Source organism: Anthonomus grandis, chromosome 10, assembly GCF_022605725.1.
Source record: "Anthonomus grandis grandis chromosome 10, icAntGran1.3, whole genome shotgun sequence".
Classification (NCBI taxonomy): domain Eukaryota; kingdom Metazoa; phylum Arthropoda; class Insecta; order Coleoptera; family Curculionidae; genus Anthonomus; species Anthonomus grandis.
Genome location: NC_065555.1, coordinates 11,485,854 through 11,498,174, shown reverse-complemented (window position 1 = coordinate 11,498,174; position 12,321 = coordinate 11,485,854). Strand labels below are relative to the sequence as shown.

At 31.5% G+C, this 12,321-nt stretch overlaps 1 protein-coding gene and 1 long non-coding RNA gene across 3 annotated transcripts in view; both read right to left on the bottom strand.

Moving 5' to 3' along the window:
• The window catches only part of LOC126740951 (transcription factor AP-4), a 67,297-nt gene extending 65,284 nt beyond the window's left edge, over window positions 1-2,013 (bottom strand). Inside the window, exon 1 of one of the 2 annotated variants that reach the window (XM_050447151.1) lies at window positions 1,587-2,013. In XM_050447151.1, coding sequence (XP_050303108.1) covers window positions 1,587-1,672 — 86 coding nt within the window. In that variant the 5' untranslated portion in view covers window positions 1,673-2,013. The remainder of the gene's footprint in view (window positions 1-1,586) is intronic. The other variant, XM_050447150.1, reaches the window with a different exon arrangement.
• Window positions 798-1,567, bottom strand: LOC126740952 (uncharacterized). Its single transcript, XR_007662071.1, has 2 exons — window positions 1,053-1,567; window positions 798-997 (listed from the first exon to the last, which is right to left on the bottom strand). It is a non-coding gene; the product is annotated as an uncharacterized LOC126740952 (long non-coding RNA).
• Window positions 2,014-12,321: the final 10,308 nt, after the last annotated feature.

Genomic DNA, 12,321 nt, shown 5'->3' with positions numbered 1-12,321 from the left:
GGGTCAGCTTTCTTTGAAAGAAGCCCAACTTAACGAGCAGTAAAGGCATACCACATGTTACCAGGGGTCTGCAACAGATTCAGAGCCGTAATTTATTTAAATAGAGTGTTAAGCGATTTCTTATTGAAAAAAGGTTCTACTCTTTTAAATTCAATAAATAAAAATGTATCTTTATGAATGACAGATTTTTAAGTTTTTGTGTTTATATGGGGTATTTGTTGATTTTATTAAGGGTTTGGATAGCAATAAAGGAATTTTTTTTTTTTTTTTTTAAACAATTTCTTTTTTTTTTGCTAAGGGTATATTATTAAATTTATTTAAGTATAATTGACTATCCAAACCTCTGGCTGGAAAGACACCTTCCTCTCTAAACCAGAGATACTTTATAAACTTGCACTGAATGCACTCAATATCATCTATCAAGTAGCTATAAATTGGGTACCAAATTAGAGATCTGTATTTTTCGATAAATGAAAATTCGAGTTCTATAAAATTCTTAACATAGGCTATTAATTTATATTTGCTTTACATATTGCACACATAGCTACATTTACAAGGTCTGTACCAAATGCTATTTAATACTTGGATCAAATGACAGCACACTAAAATTTTGTATGCGAATTTGCTGCTTCCTAAACATGGTAGATTAAATTATTTTTTTTTTAGTGTAAACACTTATTTGCAGTACCAAAATGACAGACATTTGATTGGATTTTAGCTCAGGAGGTTTTTATTTTTGTACACAAAAATAAAGAAGGAAAAAGAAAAGAAAGAGAGGAAAAGGACAAACTTAAGCCTTGAAAAAAAAAATAGTTTATTTTTATTACCTATTTTTAAACAGCAATAAAATTTTTAAAAATTTAGAGGTTATGTCCTATAATTCTTCGTAAACTAAGAAACTCCCTTCAACTGACATTTTGATCCTAGGGCTGTACTAAATAAAAATAGTCCATCACTTGATCCATGGACCTAATAGATCCGCGCGTTGTAAACGTAGCTACAGATTCAAACAAAATGTGTATTTGGTACATTATTTTCAAGAATTTACGTACCCACAATTATTTGTATAAATGTATGTACAATTTGTATAAATTGGAAATGAACTAAATAAAAATAAAAAAACATAATTGTTTTTTTCAGTCTTAGGCCCAAAGTCTTGTTCTTCAATAAACTTAGGATCTTGAAACCAATACAAAGAGTAGTCCCTTTAAACAAAGTAATTTAAAAGCCTTCAGTCAGGTTCATTCTATAGACAAAAATGTTTCAGTCTAGCAGGATTTAAAAGGCAAAGTCCAATAGGTATGTTTATTTACATCTTCAGATGGGAGAGTCTCAATAAATAAATTCATGATGGCGAACAGCGGGTACTCAATCACAAGACGCCGCCAGTTAAAAACGATTTGAAATCGAAAATACTCAGGCTAAACGTATTAAACGGTAATAAATTTGCGTTATTATTAAAGATCTAATCTAATAGTAGTTAAATAACAAAATTATGTGCTAGAACGATGACGTAGGACCATGCACTTTATATGTCAAAATCATGTGGACGAAAACGCGGGTAAATAAATCATGTGGTACTTTACCTGGCGAGGTTTCCGAGGATTTCCTTCTTTTCGTCGCCCGATTCTTCGAAAATAACCGTTTCCGTCGCGTCAATGTACATAGCCATTGCACTAATTTCACTGGCAGTTTTTGACACAGGCGAAAAATTAAAAAAACCGGGTTAAATTACCAATAAATCGAGGAGCGCGGGATAACCAAACACTACGTAAGCCTCACAGCGGTTTTCTGCGAGCGCGGGAAACAGCTGAGAGCCGGTTGACGCCAACGTTCAATTCATACGCAAAAGCGCTGGAAACTTTATCCCGAAGCGGAAAACCGTTCGTAATTTCACCACGGGCACCAACAATGCTTTTCTAATGCCAATTATGATAATTGATTTGTCAAAAATCAATTATTTTAGGGAATATTCGGTATTAATAGTGGCACTAAATTCGACGCGGAGGAATTAGTGGCCGGTCGTAGTTGTATTTCGAACGTATCGTCTGCCAGCTGTGGCGGAGGCCCCGCCCGTCCGCAAGCTACGAAATTGCGACGCTGCCAGATCCTTACCGTATTTCCTCATTATGTTTTTATTACGAGGGTCACAGGAAAGGTTGGTTTAATTAGTAGAAAGGATGGTTCTAGTCGACTTTAGGTATCTCTGATTTTTTACATTTTTGAATATGAAATAGTAAGTTAATCTTCTTTGAATTATTTTAAGCAAAAAAAAAATTGGAGATTGGAAAATAAAAAATTAAAAAAAAAATAATGACAATGTGTATTATAGTCCTTTTATTCTTACTTGAAGGAGCCAAATATTAGGCTACCGCGAAAAACATATTAAACTCTGCCGCAGTCAGAGGCTTGAGTTGTCTGTCAGAGGTTTGAGTTGCTATAAAGCGGCTAGATAAAATAATAAAAAAATCTTAATAGGGTCAGTTCACCGGTTATCCGGCCATCACTAGTTCTCGGCCGTTTTGTGACTAAAAGCCAAATATTAAGGAAATTTATTGCTATTGGCCTACTCTGAATGATAAAATCGTTTCCCGCATCTTTTTTCTGTCAAAAACGCCGGGGCTTAAGATGACATTGCAAATGACAAGCGCGCGAAAAATCATTTAGTTGTCGACCTTCCAAGCAACAGACCACACGTGTGTGAAAAGTGCAATTTTGCTTAGTGTTGTGAACCAAATAAATAGTAAGTCTCTTACAATTTTTTTGTTTTAAGTGAATGTAATATACATTAGATTATAAGGGAAGGGTTAAAACGTGTAAATTTATTGCTAAAATTTAGCAAAAAATGATTTTACAATTAAAATATTAAGTGGCCGCGATCCGGTTTAAAAAAAGTTAACTTTTTTAGTTCTCGGCCAGAGGGGCCGAAAATTAGTTTAAAAGATTATTTTTCATTTTTAAATAAAACTGTAAAAAATAAGTGTTATAAGGTTTTTGTTAGTTTTTACATTTAGATTAACAATGCTTCTTTTCTGATATTAGATTGCGGCCTGCAAATTAAATTGAAGATGGTGTTTATTTTAATAATAAAATTATCCTGAAAAATAGGGGCCGAGATCTGGCATTTTTCGGCAATTGTGAATATTGCGGGGGCCGAGAATTAAAATCATTGTAGAGTTAAGTCATTTCGGTTCTCGGCCTAAACGCAATTCTAAAAGTTTTGATTCTAACTTTTTTTTCAGTGGCTAGATCGAAGAAAAAAAGAACCACTAATACCAAGGTTATTCGACCCAATACATCGAAGGTTCGAAGGAAACTGTGTAAGTACAGTGAAGAGAATTTGAAAAATGCACTTTTTGAAATTAGAGAAAACAAAATGCCAATAAGGGAGGCAAGTCGAACATTTGGTGTTCCCAGGGCGACCATCCAAGATAGGATAAAAGGGAGAGTACCAGACGTCCTGCGAAAACCCGGACCACCTCCTCTATTAACTGTTGATGGTAAAGAAAAAATTAAAAATTGGATTGTTAATCTGGCAAAAATTCGGTTTCCCTATTACGAAGCAGATGCTTTTTGATACAGTGTCAAAAATTAACGCTGATTCTGGTAAGTGTTTATTTAAGAAAGGTGTACCAAAACAAACGTGGTACTCAAATTTCTTAAAAAGAAATCCCGAGATATCCCTCAGAGAAGCTGAGGGAATAAATAAAGCCAGAGCTGCAGTTACAGAACAATCCGTAAGAAAATGGTTTCATGACCTCAAGGAGTACTTAGAGAGTAATAATTTGTCTTACATAATGAATGATCCAACGAGGATATTCAATGGTGATGAGTCGGGATTCGCACTGTGTCCATCCAGTGGGAAAGTTTTGGGTCCTAAAGGTTTTCGTAATTTGCTGACTGTTAAACAAGGAAACGAAAAAGAAAACATTACTGTATTAATAACTTTCAACGCTAATGAAAATTTTGCCCCCCTACTTGTTCTATTCCTATATGTAAGACCACCTAGGTCTGTCATTGACAATATGGCCAGTGGATGGGTTTTGGGAAAGTCTGAAAAAGGGTGGATGACATCGAATGTCTTTTTTGAATTTATATGTAACGATTTTAATTAATTTTAGAAGAAATTCCAAAGCCTGTAATTCTATTTGTGGATGGGCATAAATCCCACCTTAATATGGCAATAAGTACATGGTGTGACGCAAACCAAATTATTCTATATGCTCTACCTCCCAACACTACGCACATGCTCCAGCCTGCCGATGTTAGCGTGTTTAAGCCAATGAAATCGGAGTGGAAAAAACTGTTCATAATTGGCAAAGAAAACCAGAAAATCTGAACTGCTCTGTAACCAAAATTAATTTTTGTAGCCTGTTTAACGAGATACTCTCTGAACCAGAGAGATTCGAAACTTCAGTAAAAAATGGTTTCAGAAAATCGGGACTATTTCCATTAAATCCCGATGCCGTAGATTACAGCAAATGTGTGGCTGATAAAGCAGTAGCGATAAATAAAAGTAAAAGAAAATCAATCGAAAATATAACGAAGCGTGACATAACTTCTTGCAAAAAACTTATTAATAAAATAAAAGACAATTTAACATCCTACGGTATAAATGTGAACGTAGTGTTAAGCGAAATTAACTTACTTGAACCACAATGTTCTTCAACCTCGAAAAAAGATAACCAAAATAAGAGTAATAAATCAGAAGCCAGTTTAGAACTATTAATAGATGTAAGTAAAGGTGTTCTTAACATTGATGACAAAAATCAATCAGATATTATTATTCAAGACAACGACCTTGATACTGACAAATTAATATTTGATCTCAACTTAGATCTCAGTATTCCTGATAAAGATACACACTTTTCTGAAAACGTGGAGATAATTCACATGGAGACTGAATTTTCCGAAAATCAGCAGGTAAATATTTCATCTTTTGGTGATAATAATTTGAATATTGACAGCGTAAAAATTCAAAATATTATGACCAGCTCCTTTCTAAATAATGGTAAAGATGATCAAGATGATGATCTTCCATTGATTGATATTTCTGAAATTTTAGCGGCTCCTACACGCGGTACAACATTTAATGATGATATTTTTGAAACTGAAGTAGGAAATGTCCCAAACGTCATATGTGGTAATGAAAATAATACTAATAATCTTGACATAAACAAAAAAGGTAGTTCAAAGATTAAAGAAAAACGGTGTAACGAGAAAAAAGACAAAAGAATACTGTCGGAGAGAAATATCAACGAAAATAAAGGTGAAAACAATAGTTTCCAACAAAATAAATCAGAAGGAAAAATTTCAAAAGAAGATGGGAAGAACCAGAAAAACGAAAAAACTGCGGTTCAAGGTACTGAAAATATTGATAGAATGCATGGTGCATTTTCCGAACAGTGTAGTGTCTAGTGTCTATATCCTGAACCAGTTAAACGTAGCAAAAATACAAACCGATCAAAAAATGAAAGAGCACCAAGTGCAATTAGCAGTGACAAATGGAGGGAATAAAAAAAAAAGATCAGGAAAAAGAATTTAAAAAGGCTGAAATTGAAAAAAGAAAAGAAGAAAGAAGGAGAATAAAGGAAAGGAAGGAAGAAACAAAAATTGAGAAAAACAATAAGAAACAAAATAAGAGAAAACCTGATTTAGAAGAAACAAAACAAACAAAAACCAAAGAAAAGATACCATGTGATATGTGTAAAGAAACTCTTAATAGTGACACGGAAGAAGAAGATCATAAAAACATTGGTTGTGACTATTGCGCAAAATGGTTTCACAAAAAATGAACGGAATTCTATAATGTTCCCTATAGTGTTGCTGCAGGCAAAGAATACAAGTGTGATGAATGTGATGACGCTTAATAATGCACGTGCAATGAAGTATTTAGGTTTTAAGTTTTCCATATATTTATTATAAGTTTATCTATAACGTACTATATTACTTTGCATTTTAATGTGAATAATTATACTAGAGTATCCTGTTTTGTTGAGACTGATTAGTTTTAATATAATTGCTTATTTTACCTTCAATATTTAAGAATAAGTTGTTTTGTTTGTTTTTAGTTAAAAAGGAATTATTTATCTTTAAAGTCATTTATTTAAATTAAACTGTTTATTTTTAATAAAACTTGTTTAAAAATAAAATTTTACACTGATTTTCTTTAATTTAAAGATGAGTAAGTATTTATTAACAAAAACTTTTTTAAAAATGTGTAACCCTACGTAGAAAAATCTAGAATATTATTTAAATAAAATAGGTTTTGGGGTGGCCGAGAACCGATACAAAAATGGCCGAGAACTGTGAGGGGGGGCCAAGAAACAGTGAAATGGCACTTTTTTTAGTTTTATCTCGCTTTACGCTAAATCTTTGAAAAAAAAAACTTACACAAATTTCTTAATTGATAAAAACACTTTGACTAACATTTTGCATTAGGTAAAATTAAAATTCAAAGCCTCCTTCTATGTTTAATTTGGTTACAAAGTCAAAATTTCCGTTAAAAGGCCGAGAACCAGTGAACTGACCCTATTTTCAATCGAGTTTTATTTATAATAGTTTTACTAAAAAAAATTAAATTTGAATGCTTTGATCTGATTAAATGTTTATTACTTTTAGATGTATTTTTTTGTTTAACAGATTTAGAATTGATACCTACTATTAAAATGTATTGTTGTAAAGCTTACATGGGTTATGGTTTTAACGTTATACAATAACTATTTTAGGTTACACTGATTTAAATAATCTAATAAATAATCATTTATAAATTTAAATTCATTTTTAAATAAACATTTTTCAATTTTTATAAAAATATCTCAATAAAGGTCAACGAATATCTACCTAATTACCAGCAAAAATTATTCAATTATTGTAACAACACACGTTAATGTGGCTTATAGATACATCTTTATACATCTTAATAAAGTGTCAAATGCAAAAATCAGATCACCTATTTACCTTTTGACCATCTTTGAAGAACTAAATATCAGGGGATGTTTAGTTCTTCTAGAGGGGATGACAAATACGCAGTTATCTGTTCATTTTTGGTCATAAATGCCGTCATTAGTAAACAGATTATCGGGGCTCGCGCATCATTTAAAATTAATCATTCATCATTCATTAAAATCATCATTTTAAATTAATGCTTTTTAAGTGGAGCCTGTCTTCATACGTTGAAGGATTTGAAGGTAAGTTATTAAGTTATTTTTTGAATATTTAATTTACCTATTTGTGCATGATGGTTGATGTAGCGCCGCAAATAATATCCCGCTTCTCAAAAAAACAAATAACTCTGATAAATTGTCATTGATAATCTGTCTAAATTGCCATTGACAGGGTTGGAACGTTGTGAGTACATACCAAAAAAATCAATATATTTGTAAAAGCTATTTAGTTTCAACATTTTATCAAATTTTTATATTTGTTTTTCTTCACAAATTTTACAGTCCCTTTTCCGAGACCCTGAAATGAGAATTTATTATAAGGTAATTTGAATGAAAATCTCATTAGTTTAATAACCTATTTAAAATTTTGTTATGACAAATATTTTCATCTTTTTTATTTTGTTATCTTTCTAAATATTTCGAAGTATTTCCCTATAGTCCTAAGTATTTTTCTAAGCTACTAAATATATATAGGAGACATTTGGGTTGTAATTGCAGGGTATCTCGGTTATTTTTAATGATAGAACTTTGTGGTTTTTGCGAACCTGTGCCACTTGTTTGTGAAACTAATTAACCTAACCAGTTTTGCCTTCGAGATATAGGGTGAAACTAAAAATTTTAACTTTTTGGGGTACTGTCATAGCTTGCATCCTGTATAAAATGCTTAGTGTTATACATAATTTTAAAGAGAAAGTTAAGGCATAATATAGTATTCTGTCTCTCGAGTTAAATTTTCCATATTGAATTAATTTTCTTCCAATTCAGGTCTATTTTATTCTTCACTTTGGGAGTGATTCTTTAAAAGTACATTTGGAGGTGATTGGCCTATATGGAATTAGTAAGTAAAAAACTTTATAATTAATGGTGGTCTAATATTTGGACATTTAGTCCCTGTCGGAAACGTACACTGGTCATTGTTTCTCTTGCTTAGAAAAATTGTAAAGCATTACATACCACTAATCAAGGAACACTATTCATTATATATTAACCTATTTAATCAGCCTTTAAAGCCAAAGTTTCATATACTTACTTATTATCCTATAGTCATGGAAAAAATGGGGCCTATAAAAAATGTAATATCTCTGAGATATGAATCTAAACATCGTTGTTCCAAACTGTCAGCCAACGTAATATCTTTAAGAAATAATATAACTCACAGTCTTGCTATTAATCATCAATTGAGCATAGCACATGTTCAAAAACTTTCTGACCGCTCAATTTTATTTTTTTTTATTTAGCATTTTTAGTGTTGCACTTTTCAACTGAGAGTTTGAACTTAACTGAGAGTTTTTATTTATTTTGCACTTTTAAGGCTAGACTGACTCATAAAAAGTTAATTGGGAAAATTTTTCAAAAACTCGGATCTATATATTTTGTTTAAAAATTTTATACCTTCATGTTTTACACAGGGTGTACCAAGTTGCATCGGTTTCGACGAGATTATATGGGTGTCAAAAAGAAAACTTGCATACCGGAGCTCTAAACAACCATAAATGATATTAAATATATACTATATTAAAATGTTACTATTTTTTTTTGACAAAATCGATGGATCAGAGCCTTTTTTTTTTGGAATTTGTTCGCATTTAATTTTTATTGATTTAGCCATGCCTAAAAATTGCAATATTAATTGCAATTATTCGTTATATATTAAATAAATTCGTTTTATTAGAACCTAAATAATACCATATTACCATACAGACTATCTTAATATGACATTAAAATATCTTAGGTGAAAATATCTAAGGTAATACTAAAGAAAAAGAGTTAGAACATTAATATATCTATTTACCACTAATAAGATCAACTTATAGTTTTATTAAGATGCATATTGATAGTCACTAACCAATCTAAGATGGTCTTATGATGAGCTATTGGTTGTCTGAAGATGACCCACTGATGGTCTTACGATATATCTATTAAGGTCGTCTATTGACGGTTAGTGAGACGAAGTTATTAAGATCAATCTAATAGTGGTATTTAAACCATATTGTTGTCCCCTATGTTAGTGAGATATCTTACTGACTAGCAGTGAGAATCTCACTGATGGTCTAAGATTATTTTTCTCGGTGTAGGGATCCTAATAATCAGGTATTTTTAAGATAGAGATCATTCTCCAGAAGTTTAGTTTAAAATACAATGTGGTTTAAAAATTCACCTATTATATTATTATAAAATACAATACATATACAGAGTGTCCTAGATAAAATGATATACATGAGGATTTCGTAAACGGTAAGAGATATAGTTTCGGTTAAATGGGGAAAAAGTTGTGCTGCTCCAAGCGCAATCAGATGCGATATTAAGATCCACGATATCTACAGGGGTTTTCAAAATATCATGCTAAATTTAAGAAATAGGTTTGTAGAAAACCTGCAATAGCCATCTTAAATCCGATTTTAATAAAATTTGGTAGTTAGTTAATGTGGTAGTAAGACCCTTTCAACCATGTATAACAACCATATCTTGATATGGCGGAAAACATAAATTTATTCAAAAAAAATTTTTTTCCTTAGTTGACTGTGAAAAAAAAGGCTGCTAATCAATTATTTTGTTTTGTTTTTTTATTAAAACAAGAAAGTCATTTCATTATTATGAAAAGTAAATTTAAAAAATTGAAACAACATTTATTTCTAACCTACAACGATAAATGAAATTAAATAAATAACTATCAACAATTAACCAAAATAAAACTAGTTAATAAAGTGTTCAAAAAGATCTCCATTTTTGTTAATACATAATGTACACCTCTCACTCAGAGCCAAACAAGCATTTTTGACAATTTGGCGTGGCATTTCTTGAATGGCTTATCGAACGGCTGCTTCAAGTTCTTCCACTGTAGTATTATTAGTGTAATACACCTTATCTTTTAGGTATATCCCCATACACAGAAATCAAGAAGCGTCAAATCAGGTGAGCGGGCAGGCCACGCAAAAGGACCTCGATTTCCTATCCATATATTTCTATATATTGTTAATTGGAAATAATTGCAGAATTGTGTGCAGGGGCGCCATCTTGTTGGAACCACATGTTGGCTATGTCATGAAGAGGCCACTCTTGTAAATGATTTATAACTCTTCTACACAGACAACGCATGAAATAAATCCGGTTAAAGAGTTTTCGAGTTTTTTGGACAATAACTAAAAAAAATCGAAGGATTTGCTAGTGGGGAAGCATATATGTATCTGTGAAAGTTCCAACATTTGATAAGGATTCCCATGATCTAAAAGGGGTACTAGGATTATTTCCGGAGACGAATTAAAACCAGTTGACAATTCTAACTTTAATCCGTTTATCACACAAGATATTAATATTACTTTGAGAAAAGCAGCTTCCAAGGTTTCGCAATTGGAAGGATAAGGATTTAAGAAATGCAAACCTAGTAAACTGCAATGGCGGAAAATGTATCGGTAGGTGCCATTCCAGTGGTCTATGTTCCGATAAATGAACTTTCTTTTTATTAAAATTCTTATTGTTGTTTTTTATTTAAGTAGGTATGCTTGTGTAAATTTACATATACAAGAATGTTAGATATTTGTTTACCTTTGTTTTTTTGAGTAGTCACGGGCGTTTTATAAAACGACGGGTCTTGTAATCTGAAAGAATCTAACAAAAGAAATTTAAAAAATTAAAGATTTAATTTATTAAAACCCAAACAGCATCATACGTCCTGGGTAATTCTTATATCACATTTATGTCCATGAGTCTTTCTACTTTCAATATTTCTAATTTCAGTAGGTTAAAAGAAAAAACCATTTGCGTGCTTCTTTGTTTTGATAGAAAAAAAAACAACAAAACATTCCGTATAAATTAAACAACAAACTGTCAAATCGAGGTGTCTTTTTTCCAAAGGATTAACATACCCTATAAACACAGTCTAACATTGTTGAAATCTATATACTTTGCTATAAATTTAATTAATTTACATGTTGCATGATCTGGAAAACTGTAATTAGGTAGGTATATGATTTCAGAACATCTAAAATCTATAAATATTGTCATCATATGATATCAAAATTATCAAGATCAGTCGCAAAAGAAATCCTGCTTTTTTGTTCCTCCCACTAATTATCATATTAGAATTGGCAATATGAGGGAGCAAAGTGGACACTGTTGACAGTGTTTAAGACAGGCGACAGTTTCGAGTACCAGCGCCCTTCATTCAGTCGTCTTGGATGGTAGCATTGGTTGTCCCTTTGTAATAAAGGTTTACTTGTAATAAAGGTTTACACTGTGAATTTATCTAAGTTTTCGGCTTATAATAACATTTGAATTTATTTTTACTGTTCGGTGATACGAACGATTTACTATGATCTAGCCCAATATATTTAGATTTTGGTTGTAGTATCGTTCAAATGAACATATAGTTCATCTATATTTTTAGTTTACTGAATGTTCTGGTACTGAAGAAAGGAATTATACGATTTTTTGTTGCAAGAATCTATAGGTTATTGGTTGCCGATGAATTGGCAATAAATTATAGTTGGCTTGGCCGGAAATTTAAAGATAATTTTTAAACTTACATATGTAATACACAATATTAAATAAAGTACATATTTAATATTAGATGTGTGAAAGGAAACTATTCCTATTCAATTGATAACTTTACCTGTTTTAAAACATAATTTTAAGGCAAAGACTGTATTTCACAATGGGTGCGAGCAACAAATGATGTTTTTGTTTTTGTATCTTACACACAAGAAAAGGAGTTGTGTAAACATCCTAGATACGTCATATTATATCCAATAAATGACGTAAAAACGTAACGTACATAGTACGTTATACGTCTTTTGGGTTATACCTCTATAATTATACTTTTAAAAATTTTCCCTTTTAAGACCCGACTTAAAGACCTAATTCATGTGACTTGAGGTTTATAAACCCAGTAATTTAAAGTTCTGATACAGCGTTAGTTTTTGTCTTAAAGCGGCTGCTGTATACACTTCTAGGTAGGTACACTTGTAGGTCCTACTAGGTCATGTCATATAGGTCCTACTAGTTTTTCTCATTGGAAGAAGAAATAATAGAATTTTTATATAGAACTTTCCATTCGAAAGCTAGTTATCCTATTAACGAGTTAAATGTACTTTAGTGCGCAGAATACTAAAAAGAATTCTCTACTGCCGGTTTTGCTTCATTTGCGCAACCTGGTCGG